This window comes from Pteropus alecto, unplaced genomic scaffold (genome assembly GCF_000325575.1).
Source record: "Pteropus alecto unplaced genomic scaffold, ASM32557v1 scaffold400, whole genome shotgun sequence".
NCBI lineage: Eukaryota > Metazoa > Chordata > Mammalia > Chiroptera > Pteropodidae > Pteropus > Pteropus alecto.
This window is the reverse complement of record NW_006430045.1, coordinates 461,862-483,974: the sequence shown is the minus strand read 5'-3', so window position 1 is coordinate 483,974 and position 22,113 is coordinate 461,862. Positions and strand designations below refer to the sequence as shown.

At 52.2% G+C, this 22,113-nt stretch overlaps 2 protein-coding genes across 5 annotated transcripts; both read right to left on the bottom strand.

The window, feature by feature from the left end:
- Positions 1-199: 199 nt before the first annotated feature.
- Positions 200-8,523, bottom strand: VWA7 (von Willebrand factor A domain containing 7). The gene is given in 22 exon segments (XM_015588733.2): positions 200-389; positions 466-741; positions 851-876; positions 1,060-1,128; positions 1,130-1,380; positions 1,689-1,781; positions 1,882-2,034; positions 2,146-2,278; positions 2,772-2,931; positions 2,933-2,949; positions 3,468-3,602; positions 3,776-3,888; positions 4,914-5,083; positions 5,203-5,254; positions 5,257-5,302; positions 5,305-5,378; positions 5,381-5,403; positions 5,794-5,896; positions 6,522-6,618; positions 7,127-7,390; positions 7,700-7,738; positions 7,740-8,523. Coding segments are annotated over 22 exon segments (2,670 nt in total). The 5' UTR covers positions 7,926-8,523.
- A 118-nt stretch (positions 8,524-8,641) lies between these two features.
- Positions 8,642-21,918, bottom strand: VARS (valyl-tRNA synthetase). 4 transcript variants are annotated; one of them, XR_003045928.1, is made up of 30 exons: positions 21,576-21,917; positions 20,908-21,328; positions 19,738-19,872; positions 19,511-19,649; positions 19,159-19,283; positions 18,985-19,072; positions 18,646-18,746; positions 18,384-18,511; positions 15,317-15,481; positions 15,008-15,089; positions 14,373-14,492; positions 14,183-14,291; positions 13,997-14,091; positions 13,663-13,753; positions 13,299-13,423; positions 13,111-13,214; positions 12,869-13,027; positions 12,685-12,775; positions 12,449-12,554; positions 12,288-12,358; positions 12,071-12,196; positions 11,615-11,719; positions 11,465-11,533; positions 11,302-11,380; positions 11,047-11,174; positions 10,595-10,750; positions 10,219-10,425; positions 10,034-10,145; positions 9,544-9,699; positions 8,642-8,775 (listed from the first exon to the last, which is right to left on the bottom strand). XR_003045928.1 is itself a non-coding variant. In XM_006904640.3 (30 exons), the coding sequence occupies exons 2-30, from the start codon at positions 21,292-21,294 to the stop codon at positions 8,707-8,709; spliced, it is 3,798 nt and encodes a 1,265-aa protein (XP_006904702.1). In that variant the 5' UTR covers positions 21,295-21,328; positions 21,576-21,918; the 3' UTR covers positions 8,642-8,706. The 4 variants fall into 4 exon arrangements, 3 of the variants coding, with proteins under 3 accessions (XP_006904702.1, XP_006904703.1, XP_024901672.1); XM_006904640.3 differs by having other exon boundaries at positions 9,544-9,869; positions 21,576-21,918; XM_006904641.3 differs by having other exon boundaries at positions 9,544-9,869; positions 18,985-19,069.
- Positions 21,919-22,113: the final 195 nt, after the last annotated feature.

The window sequence follows — 22,113 nt, the reverse complement described above, 5'->3', positions numbered from 1 at the left end:
GGAATAGAGTCAATAATATTGTAATAACTATGTATAGTGCCAAGTGGATACTAGACTAATGAGGGAGATCACTTCGTAAATTATATAAATATGTCTAACTATGCTGTATATCTGAAACTAATATAATATTAAATGTCAACTCTAATTGAAAAATGAAAAAGAAAATAGCGCTAAAGACCCATCCTTCTAGGAGCTGTTGTCACCAGAAGGCCAGGCCTAGGAGGAACAGCACACCTTCAACTGTGCCCCACCAAGGTTTGCCTGCCAGCCCTTCCCCAATCCCTGCGGGAGTCACGGAAGAGGAGGGAAGAAAGGCGGGGCTGGCTGTGGTGAAAACGGGGCCAAATGAATGGGCAAGGACAACAAGCTGGTCTTGGGGAGAAGAGAGACTGTTAGGGTGTCTGCACCCAAATTAAGCCTCTCCTTGCCCTGTCTACCCTGCAACTAAAAGTGGGGGTGCCTCACCTGTGGGGCCAGGCCAGCACTAGGAGCCGGAGGAAGGCGTGGGTAGGTGGCATTGAGCTGGCTTCTCGACCCATCGCGGTCGCAGTCACAGTCACCATCACCGCGGAGTCTGGGATGGCTGAGTCTGGGACCTCCAGCCATAGGCGCCCCCAGGCAGACTCATTCTGTTTCAGGCGAACCCTGTCCAGTGGGTACAGAGATCTGGCTGAAGTTCCAGGCTCCGAAGAGCTGAGATTCAAGGGACCGACCAAGTGCTGGGGTGGGGGGTAGCAGAATCTGAGGGCCAATAGGGAGGGGCCAGAGGTGGGGCTTAGAAAGTGAGTACTACATACCCTCTCCCCGAGAACTGCAATGTGGGGCCAGAAAGAGGACTCAGTGGCTTCACCTGGAGAGGTTGGGGTGAGAGCGAAGCTGGAGTTGGCAGATGCCTTAAGATCGAGATCCTGAGGGCTAAAAAGCTGGCGAGGCTGAGCAGGGCCTTGCTGCCCGGGGCCAGGAAACCTGGGGCGCCACGAAACCCGGGGGACCACTGAGCTGCAGAGGAGGGCAGGTCAGGGGAGGAGCCTCCCCAGGTCTCCCTAGCCGCAGCCGCACCTTCCCATAGCGTCTCACCTCCAGAAAGACAGGGACCACAATGCAGGTCTGGAGGGCCGCCTGGTGTAGGCCTCAATCCCTCTCCGTGCTGGCCAATCAGTTCCAGAGAGAAGGGTCCGACAGCGGACAGAAGCGTGGACGGAAGCGCGGCAGCGAGGAGGCCTCGCTCCCGGGGTCCCTTGAGCTCCAAAGGCACCCGGTCCAGCTCGGCACCCTCCGGGAACCCTCCAAAGACGACGTAGGAGAAATGCAGCAGAGGATCTCGAGGGTTACCTCTGGAGCCTAGCGCTGTCACTTCTACCAGAAGCTGGGTCTGGAGACCTGGGACATGGAGGGGCGGGGAGAACAGTGGTCTGCATGAGATTCTGAGACTGAGAGAAAAGAATGAATGGCTTTCAGAATAGGGGTTACCGCTGGGGGAGGGTCAGGAGGGCATTCTGGGATGCTGGAAATGTTCTGAATTTTTAACTGAGTGAAGGCTCCATAGGTGTATTATATGAAACCCATCGAGCTGTACACTTCAGTTTAGTGCATGTTATTATATATAAATTATAACTCAGTAGAAAGTTAAATATACATATAATTTTATAAATATAAAATTAATGAACAAGTCTGGGGGGGAGATGTACCTGAAACTGGCTGAGTCAGGGGATAGAGGCCAAGGTGGAGGCCATCCTTCATGGGAGACCCAAAGTAGAAGAGGAAGTCCAGGGAGATCTGGGCTGAGGGAGGTGAAGGCAGAGACCTTCCTGAATGAATGTAAGTGACATTGCTCTTTGAGCTCCTGTCTCCTTCCTTTCCCAGGAATATCTCCCTCCTTACCTTGCACTCTCACCTGGGGGTTGCCCTTGGCTGTGACCTGGATCTCTCAGGTCCCTGTCTATGGGGGGTCATTCATTGTCACCATCCAGAACTACCCAAAGCAGCGAGTGTGACCTAGAGGCCCCTGGCCTGCCTCCTGGCCCTGGGAGACCCCTGGGTGGGGGTGGGGAACAAGAGATTGTCACATAAAACAATTATTTTCCCTTAGTACATCACCACTCATTCTCCATTCTTCCCTATGCCTTGAGATGCATATGGAAGTACCTTCAGGGTTCCTGATCTGGGAGCTGCTGACCTCCCTGTGGATCTGGATTGTGACTCTCTGGAGCAGTCCATCCACATTGAATACAAGTGGCTTCCCAGGCACCACAACAGGAGGTTCCAGGGGAAGGAGCACCTTGCGGGATGGGTAGGACCAAAATATGGGGACAAGATAAGGCATGAAATGAGGTGAGAGCAAAGGAGAAAGGTGGAGACAGAAAGAAACTAAATCACAGCTGGAGAAGGGATGCCAGTGAGAGAGGGGCATAGGACCAGGAATGAAGTCATGGTCAGGGACAAAGTTGCAAGCAAGGGATTAAGGATGAGTCAATCATTTCTTCTCCCCTCCTTAAAATATGGCAGGACTTCCTGTGGTAGCTCCAAGGACAGAAAATTCGAGCCCAAGATTGGGGGGAAGGGGACAGTACTAATACGGAAGGAGCAGTGTTGAAAGTGGGTAGCCATGGATCTCAGAGGGAGAGAAACTTCCTTTCCCACTCTTCTGACACCTTTCTGGCAACACAGCAATGGGAGCCATTCCCTTTCTCCTATGAGAAAGAGAAATGCAGTGTCACCCATCCCTTCTGTTCTAAGCTGAAAGCATTGGTCCCTCTATCCCTTACGCTTACCAGGTCAGCTATGCTGTCCCCAATAATATCCGCCACATCTCAAATGTGCTGATCTTTGGTGAAGATCACCTCTCCTCCTGAGGCTAGGACCACCACTTCATATGGCTCAAAACGCAAATGGGACAAGACCTCACGCTAAGCTCAGCCCTGACCCTTTGATGGTCACCAGGAATGTTACCTGTGTCCAGAAGAGAAGCCAGTAATTGAGGTGTCCTAGGTGCCCAGAAGAGAAGCCAGTGATTGAGGTGTCCTAGTGCAATAGTAAGGTGTCCTTACTATTGTACGTGAGGGTCTCCTGTGCTCCAGCTTTCCACAAAGCTCATGATTAGTGGTAAGGTCTCCGTCTACCATCTGGCTGCTGCACAGCATCTCCCAATGACACAACCCCCCGGCCTTCAGTTAGTAGTTGTAACTGTCACCATGTGACATCCACATAGCAGATGTTGTCAGCTAGATTTCCAATTCTTCAGATGGTTTTTCAGGGGCAGGTTTAAATATAAATTCAGTATCATTAAGGGTAGGGCCTCCCCCTCTTTAGTGTTGTTAAAGGGATCAGGAAACGTTCAATTTTCCCACCCCATGCCAAGCCTGGTTCAACCACCATAGTGTGGTATGAATCTTATTATGAAATTGTTGTCATAGCATCTCCTGCATCCCTGGTTGGCTAACTTTGGGTCTCCCACCAGCTATGCTCACTCTGCAGCGCTGCTCCCGAGTCAGGGATTCCACCTGGTTGGTGTGAAAGGCATCCTTGGGGGAGGCATCAGTGAAGACGAAGATGTCTGGGAGTGGAGGTGTGTGCAGCAGGGCCAGAAATACGGGGGGAAAGGACTGATATTAAAAATGGTGGCAATGGGGAAATGGGTAGAAGGCAATATGGAACCCTGGAGTGAAGCTAGTAGAACAGAGCTCTGAAGGTGGTAATGGTTCCAGGAAGGCTTTAGCGCTCCCCTTGGAGGTGGGGCCTATAAAGGAGAGGAGAAGAAGTGGGGGGCAGGGCAGACCTCCAGGGCTGACAGGTACATCTCAGGCTCATCTCCACCTCCCAAGGTATGGATCTTATTGAATTGTTGCCAGAAGCTGTCAGGGTCACTGGTTGTAAAGATGAGCCCAAACCCTAGGGAGGAGAAAAGAAGGTTGAGATGAGTAAGGAGAGGGCTCCCCTCATTCTTACCCAGTCAAGAGGCCCGCTGTGCTCTTGGGTTGGACAAGTATTGAAATAACAACATTCCCTTATATTTATATAGGTAGGGCAGAGCAGGGACCTCATTTCCTTAACAAAATGGCATCACTTCCTGTGGTTCTGAGTGGACCTTTTTGGGTATGCATATAAGTATAAAAAATCCACTGGGGCTTCAGTTTTCTCACCAGAAAAGCCAGAGAATTAATAGTACTTACATCAGAGGGTTATTGGGAGGACTGAAGGAGTCGATTTTGTAAATGTAAATATAGCGCTTTGACACATAAGTGACTAAATTCTTAATTATTCATTTATTCATATCTTCATCAAATATGTGATAAGCCCCTATTAATGTGAGCTACTATGAGGTTTATGTAGGCAAATATGACTCAAACCCTGGCCTTAGGGAATTCTCAGTCCTACAAGCATTTTATTTGATGATCATTTCAAACCTGGGAGATAGGCAGGATAAGGCAACTAGTGACACATTTTATAGATGATGAAATTAGGCAAAGAGGTTAGATGACCAGCCTAAGGACACACAGTAAGACTGGTCGATGCAGGCCAGATTGTCTGACTTCCATATAGCGGGGAAAGGAGTACCATGTAACTATCTGTTTCAGATACTTCACAGAGACCTAGACCCACCAATGCCTCAACTGCATCTCAATCTCTGTCTACTGGAAATGAAGAGCATTGAAAATCACTTATTAGTACTAAAGCCTAAGAAAGCAGAGGCCACCTGCCTAAGCATGGATCATGATTAAACTCATATGTAAAGTGCTGCCATTTTAGAAGCAGAGGAAGAAGTGACTGATTGTTTTCTGTATGCACACAGATACCCAGGAAAGGCTCGCTCAAGGATCATAGGAACTGCCATGAGGCCCATTGCCCCACCAGTGTCATTAACCCTTTGCCCTGGGCTTTTCCTCCCTTCACTATCCCAGCCAGACCTCAGTTACCTGGGTCATGGAAAGGCACCAGGACATAGTGGATGGGCTCCATGGGGCTGCCCCGTCGCTATTGCACAATGTGGCGAGCCTAGATTTTTGCAGTGTTGATCTTCTCACCCATACTACCCATGGTGTCCATGATGAAGCTCAGGCTGGAGGCTGGGGTGATGTCCAGCAGCCTGGGGAGTAGCCCAGTGAAACAGTGAAGGTTTGGCACATTTGTTCCCAGCCCTGGGTTTCTTAGCTCCCCCAGGAGCACTTACCCCTTAGGGAGCCCCATCTCTAGGAGGCCACTCACCTGGAGAGATCTCTGTCTCCCAGGCAGCTTTGCAGGAGGCTGAAGGCCTGAGGGAGGCCAGAAGGGCCAGTTTTGCAGCCTAGAGGTGCAGCATGTGGTGGCGGAGGAGAAGCCTGGGGATGTACTATGCTTGTTGATGCCTCCCTGTGGTGGCTGGGAGCTGCTCTGGTCAAAACAGCCCCATGGTTACATTTCCCTGGGTTAGGAAAAGGGATCTGGAGGGAGGAAGTAAAAAAAAAAAACAACCTCTGCCTCCTAAGCAAATGTGGTCCTTTCTGACCTGGCCTGACCCTCTCACTGCTTAACAAAGGATCAGAAGTAGGTGATGACATTTCATGGAAGGAAAATCCCGGGTAAATCTGGAGGGTTCAGTTACACAGAACATAATGGATCCCTTGAGCCCTCTCACACACACACAAATCATGGCCACCTCAGTGGGCCTTCATCCACCAACCCCAACTCAACATCCTCTCCTTTTTACAGCAAGTGGGGCAAGGGGCTTAGAGGACTGAGATCCCTGGGGTCAGGGGCAGAGGAAAGGAAGTGACTTTCTCCTATTACTTCTGGGGGCTTTCCTGTCTGCTATCTGGAGGCTTGGAGGGATGAGTTCCAAAGTAGCCAGAGGTGAGGACTGTAAAGCTCAGCAAATTACTGGGGCAGCTCAACTCACAATCAGAGCAGGCAGGAATTTCCACTGAGAAGAGAAGGCAGAGGTCCAGAACCCAAGATTCTACAGCTCCCAACACTTATTCCTGTCTACCCCAAGCTTTTTCAGCTTTTCCTCCCAGTTGGGATAAGGTGAAAGCTCATAGGTAGCCTTCATAGTACCTTTCTAGGCTTTCTGAACTAAAACCTGGAGTTCATGGGCTGGTAGTGAGACTGAGTATTTGAGACAGACTGTGCTAGAAAAACCAGCAATGTAGAGATCAATCCTATGGGGATTATGCCCTCTGTGAGCTATGGACAGGAAGTGAATTTGTAATGGACAGGAGGTAGCTTCTGGGTCATTGTTCAGTTGGAAGGTTGAAGACTGTGAGAGAAAGCCCTGTGTGATCCAGTGGGTGGGCAGAGGGAAGTCAAGTGAAAGACAGAGAACTCAGCTGAGGTCTGCAGACCTGGTCCTGGCTCTGTCTTTCCCTGTATGACCTTAGGGAAGCCACCTAACTGACCTGGCCTTTAGTTAAACTGGGAGACTTCACAGGTCATTCCAGAGATGACATCACATCCTATGTGACCGTGGGATGTGACATGGTGGCTGGGTGGGCTGAAAAGAGATGGTTCTGTGAGCTCCCCCCTAATCACTGGGATCACCGCCATACTTTGTGCCAGTCTTCTGAGTTCTTGCTTTGGCCAGAGGAGATGAGAGTGTGGTTGCTGCTTTCCCAGTTCCACCCAGTTGCTGTGACTGTAGAAATCCTGATTCCAGGGAAAGGAGGAGAAGGGGAACAAAGCACTAGTCTGTTTTCACAATCTCCAGCCCTAACTCACCACTCCTTCAAGTTCCCCACCCGGAAAACCTTCTCCCACCCTCACTACTCATGTCCAATACCCCAAGGCCCCTCCACTGCTCTCTCCCCAATGCCTAGACCAGAGCTTTACTGAGGTGGGAGTCTCCTAGTGTTTCTTCCCATCGCACTCAGAGTCCAATCTCGGGTCTTTCAGTGGCCAACCAGGCCCACCCTTCTGACCTTGGCACCTTCCTCTCTCGCCCTCACTACTCTGCAGGCTAAATGGCTTTCCAGCTGTTCCCACAGGAAGCGCTGCCAGTTTAGAGGTGGGGACTAGGGAGTAGCCTCAGGGTCTTGGCAAACAGTACCCCAATTCCTTCTAGAGCAAAGGAGACATGGTTAAGAAGGCACCATCTGGGAAACTGGAAGACTGTCAGTGAAGACTCCGCTGACCATTTTCTAAACTCTGTTATCACCTGCAAAGCATGAAGTGCAGCCCTGAAGTGCTGGCAAGCCAGGGTGTGGTCAAAGGCTCTGGCCGCCACCAAGGTTTCCTGCAGAGCCCCTACCAGGAGTATATGTCCCTGGCCTGGCCTCTAAGCATCAAACTGCAAGTCATTTGGCAAAAAGTCCTGGGCTTCATTGGCACGAGACACCTCATCTAAGGCTGCTCGGAACCACCAGGAAGGAGATCCAGGTCCAAAGTAGGCAAAGAGGTCATCCGCGGGAAGGGTGTGACCCTGGGAGAGTGGGTGTGTACAGAGGCTCTAGGAAAGCCCCTCGGATTGGGCCATTGTACACGTTTCCTCAGCAACTGGCACTCAAGGCTGAGTGTGGAAGGAATTGAGGGTTCTGGCCTTACAAAGGAGGGGTAATCCTGGACCCTCTTAAGGAGGGGAGACTCCTATATCAATCAGGACCAAGGCTCTTGGTGTTGTTGCTGCAGGGGGTAGAAATGGGAAGAGAAAGGGGGGCCCCTTCTCTTGGCAAGGAAGGCCGTCAAAGAGTAGAAGTCCCAAGAAATGGAGGAATCCAGCTGGGACGCTTACCAAGAAGTCCTTAAGATGAAGGGAGGGGTGACCTGGGGGGCGTCTGCTCCAGGAAAAGCTGCAGAGTGACATTGAGAGCCGCCTCCTCGCTATGGTCCTGGTGGGTGATGGAGCTAGGGACAGCCAGGAGGCTCCAGATGTTGGGAAAGAAGGCAGATGCAGAGGGTAACAGCAGCAGTAGCACTGTGGGGCCCAGGTGGGATAGGGGCATGTCACTGGGGATCATAGCTGAGACACGGACCTGGGGGACAGAAGGCTCTCAAGGAAAGAATGGTGATCCCAGGGCAGGCCGTGTCTCATGGACACCTGCCTGGGTTCCTTTTGCTTTGCCTCAAGCACCTCACCTGATCCAGTCCAGCTTCCTGCCCTTTCCCCAGTCACCCAATCTGAGGGCCTTATCAGGCCAATAGGGACATATAGCTGCAGGAGGGGTCTAAGACTCCTCCCCCAGGGTACTCCTCCCCACTCAGTCTGACACCCTCCATGCACAGGAAGTCCCCGCTATCTGGTAGCTGGGTCTCTAGGCACGACTGCAGGGCTGCCTGGTGTGGTGTCACAGGGGACTTAGGTCAGTTATAATTAACCTGAGCCAGACTCACACTTGGGGGAGGACAGAGGCCCAGCAGGGTTGGGGCAGGACTACAGCTCCTGGCCCCTGAGCTCATGTCGCCCAAGCCACAAGCAGCAGCCAAAACCACGGTGGGCCTCCCTTGGCTGCAGTACGGAGATGAGTAGAGTCAAAAGGAGGAAGTGAGCCAGCAGCACAGTGTGACTCAGGCCTGGCTTGTTGTCAAGGACTCAGAAAGATGCACTTCTGCCCACCAGGAACAGGCACCTCCTGCAGCCTTCCCATCGTTCATACTGGCTTCCTCTGAAGATTCAGGAACCCAGTCCCTCAGCATCGCTTCCCCAGCCCCACCTACACATACAGACAAGATATGGTTTTGTGGCAAAATATTTATTGCTGCCAGTCCCATGGTAGACCACTGTGGGTTGGAGCTGGTGTATCACACCATCTTCTGAAAAAGGGTGATAGCCTCGTCCATCTTCCTGAGCTCTGCTTCTGTTTGTCGGAGCTGCAAGTGTAATATGGGGTGGTGAGGATCCAGGCCCAAGAGGGGATCAGAGTTGGAAAGGCAGGTAAGGACCACAGGCAGGGATTAGTTAGGGAACTGTGTGTGCTTGGCTGGACCAGACCCCCAAATTCTCAGCAGCCTCCCCACTGGCACTCCGCTTCTCCTCCATCATCATTGGACCCTTGGATCTTGTCTTTTCCCAGAGTGGTCAGTCTCCAAAGACAAAGGAGCCTCAGAGCCCAGGTACCACATCCAGCAGCCCAACCCCAGCCCCACCTGGGGAGCCAAACCCAGAGATTACATACACAGGCAGGCATTTAGCCTTCATTTGTAAAATGTTAAGAGTAAAACTTCATGCTGAGATAGGGCTACTGGGAGAATCAAGTGAGTAACCCTACTCAGCCTCTTCTGCTGTTTCTCTCTGAGTCCATCCCTAGGTGTGGTTGACCCCTTGCTCCTGCCCTGAAGGGCACCCTGTCTGCATGTGGTCCATGCTGAGCCCCAGGCACATGGGATGCCATGTTCCAGGCACCAGGTGGGGCGTGAGGGGTCTGGCTGTGGGACAGGGTACCTAGCTCTAGGTCTGCCTCCATCTGCACCTTGCCGTGTGGCTTCGGCTATGCCCCTACCCCAGCTGTTTCCCACCTGCTCAAAGGGCCTGGGCTCTGTGCTCCCCCATGGGACTCCCTGGGCTGAAACGAGTGCAGCTGTAGGACCATGTTTAAGATGTGGAAGATGGGGAAGGAAATACCCATGTATATAACACACCTTGGCTTCATCTGCCTCCTGGACTTTGAGGGGCACCTTGACTGGGTAGCTCATGGTGGAGCGGCGTTCCCGCAGACGCTGGGCCTGCCGCTGCGCCTCACCACGTTTGGCCTGCAGCTTGCCTAGCTCCCGGGCCGGGTCCACCAGCCCCTGCAGCTGCAGGTGGACGGAGCAGCGGTCAGAGGCCAGGGCCATAGCACAGCCCTGGGGTGCGGGAGCCCCCAGGGCCAGGACAGCTACCACACCTGCGCTGGCCAGCACCTGCACGTAGCCTGACACTGCTGATGCCAGGGCACCTGTGGCCTCGTCAGCCACTTCCAGGAAACCTGCCAGAGGAGGGAGGAAGGTGAGGCCTGGCCCCAAGAAGACAGGAAAAGAGGCAGCCATACTGGAGAGTGGACTAAGGAACAGTGGCACAGGGTAGATATGGGGCTGCCGAGTGGGATGAGGGGAAACTGGGACTGGGTGCATATGGGGGCCTGAGGCTCACAGTCGGGTCGGATCCGGATGAGGTTGTAGTCAGCACGCAGGGAACGCACGGCTCGCGTGATGCTCAGGGCCAGCTCAATGGCAGCTTCTGCCTCAGTGTCCTTCCAGGAGCACTGTGGGATAGAGGAGGGGGTAAAGAGGGCTGGGGGTTCAGACTGGAGTCCCCCTCCAGGCCAAACCCCATACCTCCGAAGGCTCTGGGTAGGGGGTGACACAGAGGCTAGGGGGTGCTTGTGGCATCCGCCGGGGCAGCCTCTGGAATAGCTCCTCGGTCACAAATGGCATGAAAGGTGAGAGCAGCCGCAGGCCAACATCCAGACAGGTATAGAGGGTTTGGCAGGCGCACTCTGTGGCTGCCTGGTCCACCCCATTCAGCACGGGCTTCAGGCACTCCTAGGAAACAGGGAAGCACAGGGCTCAGGGCTGGAAAAGATCTAGCCTCCAGCCCTCACTGTGCCTGTGACAACTGGGAGGGGGACAGGCTGGCTCAGGTCTCATGGCCCACCATTGGAAAAGGGAGGCCCAGGGCTCGGCTGCCCCACCCCACTCAGCTCCTCCTCACCAGGTAGACATCACAGAGTTCATACAGCCAGAAGCTGTACTGGGCGGTGGTGATAGCTGGGAAGTCGTAGGCCTGGAAACCTTGGTTGCTGAGCCTCACGGCCTCAGTCAGCCGACTGCGGATCCAGCGGTCTACCAGGCTCTCATGGCCTCCAGGCTTAGGGAGAGTGGACAGATCAGCCAGGGGGAGGGAGCCAGAACCCCACAGAGGAAGGAGCCTGATGAGTCTGAAGCCATCATGTGCCCTGTATCTTGGGGGAGGACCCCAATGCCCTGGGCTTTCCCTGGGCTTTCTCTGTCCCCCTACCTCCTACATGGAGGCTCCTCAAGGGAAAGGGCTGGGCCTGAGTCAGTGGCTGCAACTCTGACACAGCATGGGTTGTGCCTGAGGCCAGAGTGGCAGGCGTATAGCCTGTGTAGGTGCTGCCCACCTCAGGCCTACCAGGTCCTCACCTCGGAGGTGGCTGAGGGCACAAAACCCTTCCCCAGACCACGGAGGGCAAACTTGGTGGCATTCCAAAGCTTGTTGCAGAAGTGGCGGTATCCCAGTATCCGGTTCACATCCAGGTTGATGTCACGACCTGGGTGCAAATGAAGTGTGCGTCCTCACCACCTCCCTTCCAACCCTCACCCAGGGCAGAGGAGGAGAGGGACGGGCCTTAGGGAAGGAGGAAAAATGGGGCTGAGAGATTTGGGGGCTACCCGTACCCTGGGACGTGTAGGCGCACAGTCCAAACCGGAGGGCATCAGTGCCACACTCGGGAATCCCTGCCGGGAAGTCCGCCTTCTGCAGGGGGGAGTCGGAGCGGGAGTCCTCTGCCAGTCCCACCTTCCTTCTGCCCACACTCTAGCCCAGGCCCACCCTCTGTACCTGCCCTTCTTTAGCCTTCTCCACCTCGCTGGGATCCAGGTTACTGTTCAGTAACTGGTCGTGGAGGCCCTGAGGGTGAGGTGGGAGTGAGTGGCCAGGGGCCGTGGCCGAAGCCCCACAGCCCTTCCCAGCCTGGCCCAGCACCCCTACCTGCAGGGAGACTCCGTGGATAACATCCAGAGGGTCAATGACATTGCCCAGAGACTTGCTCATTTTCCGGCCATGCGCATCTCGCACGATGGCATGAAGGTAGACCTATGAGGTGGGGAAGAAACAAAGAGCCTGTGAAACTACGTCTTCCCACTCAGACTCCATTGCACCCCCAAGGCTCTGCTTCTGGATGCCTCACTTTGAACCTCAGGCCCCTCCATGTCCCTGCCAGCCCATTCAGCACCTTTAGGTGACTTAGAGGCTCTCCCTCCTCTGGGAAGCCCAGGCACAGAATCACTGAGTGGGGATTCCAGGCTGGCTTTCAGTCCCCCAAAGCCCACCAATAGCTATCCATGGGCCCTGCCCTGTGTCCCATCCATGCTGAGCCTGACCTGTGGTACAGAAGGGTGACTGAGGGTTGAGAGACTGTGGGAGAGGTCTCAGCAGGCTTCTCACCTCTCTGAAGGGCAGCCTGCCAGTGAGCTTCAGGCCAAGCATGACCATCCTGGCCACCCAAAAGAAGAGGATGTCATGGCCCGTCTCCAGCAGCGTCCCCGGGTAGAACACACTCAGGTCTTCTGACTGGGGGCAGAGCAGGGCATGATGGGGAGCCAAGCATACGCCTCCAAGATCCCTATCCCCACCCCCGTCTTGACTAGTCTCCAAAATGTACCTGGTTGGGCCAGCCCAGGATGGAGAAGGGGAAGAGGCCAGAGGAGAACCAGGTATCCAATACATCTTCATCTGAGGGAATCCAAATGATAGAGGTCAAAAGGGACAGAGGTATGGATCAGAGCCCCAGCTCTGCCCCCCACCCCCAAGTCCCCACCTTGCCTTGCTGGAGAATGATCTTGTCAGGGGACACTCCAAATTCCTTGGCTGCCTTCTCACGGGCCTCGGCCTCGCTGCGCCCACTCACCCAGTACCGCCCATCAGGGTCCTGCCATAGGTAGAGTGAGTACACAAGGGGGTGCCCCTGCCTCGTCTTGACCCTGCCCCTCCCCAAAAAGGATCCAACAAACCCACAGATCCCCTAGTGCACCAGTATCAAGTTCTGGCCCAGTTCTCACCTCCCCTGGGGGTATGGTTGGGTCGTTGACAGTGATAAAGTAGGCTGGGATGCGATGGCCCCACCACAGCTGCCGGGAGATGCACCAGTCCCTGCAAATGGTAGAGAGAAGGGAGTAGTTGTCCTGGCTTGTACCTGGCTCAGCCCCACCAGTCACCCTCCCCACATGGGGAGGCCTGACATACCGGATGTTGTCCATCCAGGCATGCCAAGTCCGCTGATGGGTCTCAGGCAGGATTCGAAGGTCGCCCCGAGTCACAGCAGCACTGGCGGCCTGGGCCATCTCCCCACAGCGCACATACCACTGTGGCCGCAGTAGAGGCTCTACCACATCCTTGGACCGGCTGCAGGTACACATGGGTGAGGAGGCTGGGTGGTGAGCACACTGAGGAGCCCCTCCTCCCCCTTCTCTGGCCCCAAACCTCACTTGCAAAGTGGCACCACCATGGGGTTGTCCTCAATACCACGGAACAGTCCCTGCTCCTTCAGTGCCGCCAACACTGCCTTCCTGGCCTCAAACCTGGGTAGGCCCTGGGTGGAAGATAGGCTTCATTGTGGCCGTGCCTAGGTACCCTATTGTCTCCAGAAGTGACCCCCATACCCAGGCAGTCTCACCAGGAAAGGCAAGGGCACATTGATGAGGGCCCCTCGGGAGTCCATGATGCTGATGGCCTCCAGCCCATGCCTCTGCCCAACCTCATAGTCATTCTGGTCATGTGCAGGGGTGATCTTCACCGCACCTAGGGTATACGTGTGGGTGCCAGGACCACAAGGTACTCATTGGCGTCCCTTCCCACCCACATGCACCCCTTTTTGCTGAAGGATGCAGCTCCCAGACCACCTAAGATAGTCCCCTGAGAACCAGCCCAAACCCTGCCTCTTTGCGGGAAGTTTATTTTCTTTTGCTTAAGAGGAAAGATGGATGGCAGCTTGTGCCTCATGGGTTCTTTCCTCTCCCACAGGACAGTCCTTCGCTCACCTGTGCCAAACTCCATGTCCACAAAATCATCAAAGATGATGGGGAGGCTCCGAGACAGGAATGGGTGGATCAAGATCTTCCCCTTCAGGTGCTGGGAACAGAAGGAGACCTCAAAAATACATGAAGGGCTGGGCCTAACTCATTCCTACCTAGGATCCTGACTGTCCCAACACCCAAATTCCCTCTTCGGAGCTAGAAAGGAGGCCTGAGATGAGCTTCTAATCCAATTTTTCTCTCCTTAGCTGGGGGCTAAGTGCCCATCCTCCCACATAACGTGAGGGCTCCTTTTCAGCCGGCATTCTTCCCCCAACTATGGGTAGCACCCTTGCTGCACCTGGTATCTGGGATCTTTGGGGTGTACAGCTACGGCCACATCTCCCAGCATTGTCTCAATCCGTGTTGTTGCCACCACCACCTCCTCATTGCTCTCTAGGGTGACAAGAGACCTTGTGATCTTAGTGCTGGCCGCTCCCCACACCCCATGCCATCCAGCTCAGGATCCTGGTGCCCCAGCTCCTACCTGAGCCTTGGACCTTGTAGGCAAAAGAAACGAGGACCCCAAACTCCACCTTCTCCTTGTAGCCAGGCACAGAGAGCAGGGTGCGACCTGTCAGCTCCTTCTTATCCACCTGTGAAATGGGTATCAGGAAAAGTGGCCCAGGGACTAGGGCTAGGGGTGGAGCTGGAAAGAGCCAAGGGCAGGAGCACACCTCAATATCGGAGATGGCAGAGTTGAGAGTGCAGGACCAGTTGACAAGGCGGGTACTGCGGTAGATGACTCCTTCCTCATGAAGCTGGACGAAGGCCTCTATCACAGCTGCTGACAATTTCTAGGGTGGTGCAGGGTAGTTAGACATGGGGCTAGGTGTCGAGGTGCCCAGGCAGACTTTCTAAGGTAGCAAGGTCCAGTGATACTGGCCTGTCCAGAGTCCCACTGCCCTGCACCTAAACCCCTTTAAGGGTTGGGAGGAAGAAATACTTTCCCTTAGCGGGTGAAGGGACTATGGGAACATAAGGACAGTCAATAAGCCTGGTGATACTGGAGCTGGCAGGGAAGCCACTCAGCTAGGGACAGGTGCCAGTGCAGAGAATCCTGGGAGTTCAGGCTCCATGGTGAGGCTCCATCATGTGCCACCTGGAGGAATGTGAGCTCTCAGAGTGGATGATAGAGAACACAAAGGGCCACGACATGGGGCGAGAAATGGCGTTTGCAGCCGAGCCCTTAGTGGTTTCCTATAAGTGAGTTCACCTCCTGGGGGAGGGCACAGCACATTTCTTGTCAGTGGGTGTCCCACTCTGGGGAGCCTCCCCCTCCTGCCCCAGCACTGACACCCCTCATACTCACAGGGTCCATGGTGAAACAGGCTCTATCCCAGTCCAAGGAACTGCCGAGCTTCTTCAACTGGTGGTAAATCCGGTCACCTTTTCTGGAAGTGGATAGACAGGCAGGATCAGCACTTAGGCCTGGGCTAGAGGGAGACAGCGGGTGGCTAATGGGGCAGTGTGGGGCTCACTCATCCTCTGAAATTGACCTGGGTCCTAAGGCCACTGACCCTCAGCCTCTTTAAGAGGGTCTGACCCTGCAGCCAGGGTCTCAGGTGACAGAGGTCTTATCTGGACAGGGGACAGGGAAGCAGGGCTGCTGCACACTTACTCCTCCTTCCACTTCCAGACCTCCCGTAGAAAGGCCTCACGGCCCAAATCATGCCGATTTCGGCCCTGCTCTCGCCACAGCTTCTTCTCCACCACCACCTGGGTGGCAATGCCCGCATGGTCACAGCCAGGGTTCCACAGGGTCGTCTCGCCACGCATGCGGTGCCTGTGGGAGGAGCACGGAGCACTGGAGGTGAGTGGGCTAGTAAAGTCTGGCACTAAAGGAAGAAGGGGCTTCAGGGTAGGGAAAGAAAGGTGTGGTGGAGAAGGACCCTCAATTCTGAAATTACATTCAGAGGGAGAAGTACAAAGACAACCAAGAGAAGGCTCTTGCCCAACTAGATAGCAGAACAAATGAGAAAAGCTATGATTATTAAAGCATGAAGTATGACATAGGAACAAAGTTACAGACTAAGAGAACAAAAATGTGACGAAACAAATCCAAGCCAAGTTAGTATTTATCAGGGGTGGCACCTTGTATCAGTAGGAAAAGGAAAAATTATTCAAAAAATTTGTTTGGGACAACTAGCTACTTAGTTGGGAAAAAATCTCCCTGCTTCCTGATGTTCACAAAAATAAATTCTAGTCAGATTAAAGAACTCAACATATAAGACTCAACATAAAAAACTCAACATATGAGAAAAGCCTTAGAAAATGATATAGTTTCAAAGAAAAAAAAGACAATAACACAGGTGGACATGTGTATTACTCTGAGGTACGAGACACCATCTCGAAGTCTACGAACATTGATGAACTGACTAGAGCAAACCGTAAAACCTCAGATCAACACCTCTTAGTGAAGTTAAGTGATAGACCATTTTCAAGAAAATAATTGGAAGCTAGTAATGTTTTAGAGAATGAATCAAGAAATGAATTAGAGAGAGTGAAATCATGGGTCTGCACTGACCATATTGATAGAAGTACATGCATGCGGTTTACTCTGAAGCCCTAGGCTTACGTGGCTGGCATGAAGCATTAAACTCTCAGGAACCTTTTTGTGCCCCTGTAGAAATACTAGGTGCATTAAAGTAAGGGAAAGGAAATTACCATAGAAACACAATAACACTGTAATAACCTGTTATTTTCAAAGACTCATCCAATTGTATTACAGTCATTACTTTATAGTCCATTTATCCCCACCCATTATGTTCAGATCTCCTTGGGAACAGGGATTGTAGCAATTCTGTACTCTCACAGATAACTGATACTCAGAAATGTTGCTTATATCTCACATGCATATGACCATTTTCTGAACTTCAAGATGTTGTTAGATACTACTATTAAAGAAGTGAAGCATAAGAAAGGAATATTAAAATATTTTTTCATTAAAAGTATCTCTTGGGGATCATATAAAATTAGCAAAAAATAAATCAATGTCATGGGTATCTGTAAAAAAGCAACGTACTCTGCTGGAGAAAGAAAAAATATACGACTCACTTTTATTTCATTTTTATAATGTCTTATTGCTAAAGATATTTAAGGCTGTATTGCACATGCTATTTTTGACTTAAAAATACTGATATAAATCTATTCCATTTAAGTAATGGGAGTCTCTAATATTTTATTTAAATCATGTTCATAAAAAAAATGTTGCTACCCTGAGTTTAATATGAGATGTTAATTCTATTCTCATGTAAATAAGTTGGCCATTACATATTATGAGTATTTAATACAACTGTTTTTCCAGCTCTCAATTCCTTTCAAAATGCTTAATCTCACATAATACCCCCAGTGCCCAGAGCTGGCACATAGTGATGTCCTGTAAGTATTTTTTGACCAAATTAATTTAGTAAGTAAGACAATAAGAAAACATCTCAAAATTTAAAACATGATAAATAACCCTGGTTTCCAAAGACAAAAAGTTGTTTTAAAAGTTTAAGAAATTTGTCACCTGGAATATTAATATTAGACTTTCTATTTGTTAACTAATTAAAATATTAACAATGGGGACATTTACAACATATAACAAACGAAAAGCCAATACCCAGAATATGTAAAGAATATGTAAAGAATCTTCCAATAAACCAATTTAAAAAGAAACAACAACAACAAAGAATCAGTAGAAAGATGGGCATAGGGTAGGTACATACAGATAATCCACATAAGGGGAAATCAGACTGGCCCAGAAACATGAAGAGGTAGAGCCTCACCGACGATTAGAAATTACAGAGGTGCCATTTTTTTTTGCCCATCAGATTGGCAAAATGAAGACCGAGAATGTCCAGAGTTGGCAAGAGCACGGGAAAACAAATACTCTCACATGCAAGTCATGGAGATATAAATCGTCGAAGTTGTTTTGTAGGGCAACTTGGCAGCTTCTATTTGTACTTAATAAAGGCATGTCCCTCCAACCTAGCAGTTCTACTTCCTGGTAGTTCCACCAGAGAAATCCTTCCACATGTGCTTGGGAAAGCATGTGCAGGAATATGCATTCCAGCAAGGTTTTCAACAGAGAAAATTAGGAGCCATTAATATAAAATGACTCCATTACAGTATGGTCACACTACAGAATACTACAGAGCAATGAAAGCGAATGATGAAGTCAGTCTACGAATAAGGATAGATCTTTAAAATAAACTGTTACGTGTAAGAAGAAAGTTGAAGAATAATGTTTGGGCTCTTTATGGTATGAGCTCTTTATGTTAAAGAATAGAAGAAAAACCCACTCAAAAAGAAAACTATAAATTTCTATGGGTACATGTACATGTAATAGACAGGAAAGATCTAGAAAAATCCACAGTTTTGGGGATGGAATAGGTCTGGAGGAGTGGTTGAGGAGACTTGAAGCTTTCAATTCCTTATAACAAGAATATTTCACATATTTCTTGTTTGATTCAAGTAATGTTATTTCCAGTAGCAAGAGAATGGAGAGAAGGGAGTCTGCCAAGTGGGAGTGTTGGTTACTTACCTAGGGGAAGATTCAAAGTGATCAGATGGGAATGAGGCAGAGAGAAGTGTAGCACCACCAGAGGGCAGAGCTGAGGGCCAATATGGAAGGAGAGAGGCCAGAGGGTTCCAGTAAGGCAAGAGAAAGCAGAGGGAACCAGTTGGAGAGGACAGAAGCTCACCATCGGGTCAGGGAGTCCTGGATGGCGTTGGTGAGCGCATGGCCCAGGTGCAGGGAGCCTGTCACATTGGGGGGTGGGATGCACATCATGAAGATGCCCCGGGGATTTGGTGCTGACACGCTGGAACGCTATGGGGGAGGGAGGACAGGCATGAGCTAAGGCCTCAAGCCACCTCTCCCAGTCCCCTCCTGGGCAATGTGTTCTTCACCCCTGCCCTTTCCCACCTCCTCCCCTCCAGGTCTGGGTGGCCGTGCACACTCACTCCATACTCTGGCTTGAAGAAACCCTGCTGCTCCCACCAAGGGTACCAGGCCGCCTCCACATACTGAGGGCTATAGGAGTCAGGCATGGTGCCACTGACATCTGGGAGAAAGAAAGGGAGGGGTCTGTGTAGAGGCTGGGAACAGCTGGGAAGGGGACGATGGGCCAGCAGAGAAGGACCTGGGCCTCTTTTGTTCATGTCACAGGACAGGCATTGGGAGGCTCTGCAGATCTTCACAAGCAAAGCAGTGGGAACAAGTACAAAGCAGGAAGGGGTAAAAACAGAAGCAGCAGCAGCTGAAGACAGTAGAGGTGAAGGGTCCCTTCCCTTTCCTAGTACCTTTCTTTTCCCCAGGTGGGGTTGGAAGGTCATAGGTAATGACTCCAGGATCCCGTTTCTCCCTCTTCTCTGATTTTGGTTTCTTCTGCTTGGGCGGGAAAGAATATAGGTGCAGATATTAGCCACCCCATAATGGTACCAACCTCCCTTCCACTTCTACCCTTAGCCTCTCACCTCCCCTAGGGGTGGCTGCTGCTGTTGGATCTTCTGCTTCTGTTGAAATTTCTGTAGCTTCTCCCGTTTCTTTGCTTCTTTCTTGAGTTGGCCGGCTGTCTTTGGGGGTGCAGTGACCTCAGGGCCTGGTGAGAGGCACAGAAATGCAGACTTAGCCCACTGGGAGCCCTCCGTGAACACTGATATATCTCAAATGAGCTATTTCAGCTGCCCAAGGGCTCCCCCATGCTGACTTCCCACCTTACCCTCCCAGAGGCCCCTGCCCCAGTGATTCTGCCATTTTGAAGAGAAAACAGAAAGTAAGCTGCATGGGAGACCCCAAGGAACTCATCCCCTCCTACCCCTTCCTCACCTGGCTGTTGGGAAAGATGCCTGGCCCCTGAGTACAGAACCACCTCTCCCAGTACAGCCCGGAATTCTGGCTGCTGGACACATGTGATAAACCAGCGAGTGACATTACCCCAGATCCGGCGGGCAGAGGGGTCCAGGACCTGGGATGAGGAAACGAAATGGACTATCCTTAGTTACCGTACAGTGAAGCGAGCTGCCCTCACTCTTCTCTAGGCCCTACTGACTCACATATCGGAAAGGCAGCAGCAAAGCTGTGACAGCCGCCAGGTCAGCCAGAGTGGGGGCCTCCCCAGCCAGGTAGGTGTGTAGCCGAAGCCACTCTTCCAAGGGGCTCAGAGCTCTTCCCAGGGCCCCCAGTGCAGCCTAGCAGGAAAGAGGAGTATGAGACAAGGCTTGGCCTCCTTCACTCCCACAGATCACCCCTGAGGCCAGTTTCATCTTCACTGAAATAGTCATAAAGACTTTCCTTCCATTCAGAAAATTCCTACTCAACACTTACTATGTGTCAGATGCAATATATTAAGCACAGGAAGTTAAAGACTACATGAGGCAACACATTTATTAAGCACCTACTATATGCCAGGTACTTCTCTACGGAATGAAAAGAACATGAATAGATGCAGCCTCTGACCTGGTGGAGTTTACATTCTAATGGGGGAAACAATAAATGAGCTAATATATAAATGCATTACCCTATTTTTCTTAAATGCTATGAAGAAAAACAAATCAGGCTGAGGCAGACAAGGAATTATAGAGAAGTGTGTGTGTGTGTGTGTTCTATTTTAGATAGGGTAATTGGGACATTGGGGAGCAAGCCAGGGTCTAAGTCACATATTCCATCCATCCATTCATTCATTTGTTCATGAATGAATGAAATACTAAGTATCCGCTGTGTGCTCAATATTCTGCAAGGAAGCAGTGCAATAATGACCCTAAGGCACAAGCCACTCTGGAAGGACTTAGTTGTAATCTGGTGTGGTTATCTTCCTCCTCCTTATTTCATTTCTCCTTCATCTCCTCCCATATCATCTCCTCTCCTGGCCCTACCTGCCTCTCCTCCTCTCTCCTTTACCAAGCCTTATTCACAGTTATCTCTATCATCAGTTTCAGACTCATCAAACTTTTACTCAGAGACTTCAAAGTGCCTGGCGCTAGACTACGCACTCTGCACCCATTTTTTGATCTTCTCAACTTGTTCTCCACAAGTTCCTCAACATGAAAACTAAACCTTTCATTGGCACAGAAAGACCAAGGCTGAGAGGTTACCATACCAGGTGGCAAACTGGGATTTGATTAATCTCTTTCCACATTTGACACGCTATCTTCCTGTCTCATTATCCATTCCTATTCTTGCTTTCTTCTTCTACATATCCCCCTCCCTCTCTTCTTCCCACTCGCCTGGGGGTCCTGGACAGAGCTGCGGAGTCCCAAGGCGGGCAGCGTTGCCCCACAGGCAGCTGGTATTAGCTCCGTGTCTGCGTAACTAACCCACTGTTGGACGAGGACAGCTGCCCGGCTGCCCCCAGGGCCCCCCAGACCTGCTGGCCACAGCAGCTGGGCCACAGCTGTAGCCCCCCACACCCAGAGCCCACCGGGCCCCTGCTCCAGGGCGGGCAGACGTGGTGGGGGAAAGGGAGTCCTGCTCGTCGGAGGCGGCTGGAGACAGATGCGGGGGTGGGCCCCTCCCCACCCCGGCCCCTCCCCAGCCTCCCCGTAGCGCGCAGCTATGAGGGCTCGGAGGCTGGGGAAGGCATCGGGGTGAGGGGAGACGTAGAGGATGGACATGATTATGCAGGCGTCCGAACCAGGTGGAAAAGACCTAGGGAGAAAGAGACCGGGAAGACTGAGGGACCAGGGGGATTTTATTTGAGTTAAGGAGACTCTCATGGGTCTCCTCTACCGCAGGTGCGCGAGGCCTCCCAGGGCTGGAAGGTCTAATTGGGCCTCAAGAGCCGAGGGTCCGGCTCTTGGAGTGGAAGCGACAGTGGGGGACTCGGGGACAGTGGCAAGTTCAGAGGAGCCCCGCGGTGTCTGCTAGGACGCGGGTTAGAGGCGCATGTACGTACTGGAGGGAGGTGATCAGACGGAGTTCGGGCGTCCACCTCACAGCCGGGCGCCGGCCGAAGCTGGACCGACCTGGCGGCTGGGACCGAGGAGTCAGGTGGCCGAGACAGTGGGCGGTTCTCCGGGCTGCCCTGGCCGTCTGCGCCCACGCGTCGCCCCCACGTGTTGCCCCCTTTGTGACAGCAAGCGTTTCCGGGCCGGCGGGTCCTAGCGCGGGCGGTCTTGCACCGCCTGTGTGTGCAGCCGCCACCCTGCGCGACACTAATCCGGAGGGCGTTTTGCCCGCCCCAGACCACGCTCGGGAGAAGGGCGCCGGCTGCGGGCACAGGACGGAAGGACGCTCCGGGACCCCACTCCCGTCAGGCGCCGCCGCGGGCACCCGCAGGTCCTCAGGCGGGAGGGCGGTGCGCAGCGGGCAGCGGCGGAAGCGGCCAGGAGAGGGTCGCGCGCGGGTAATTCTAATATGGGCCTTGTTTCCTGTGTTAAGATGGAGACATGCTGGACACCCTCTAAAGCCCCTTAATGCAGCGAGATCTCATA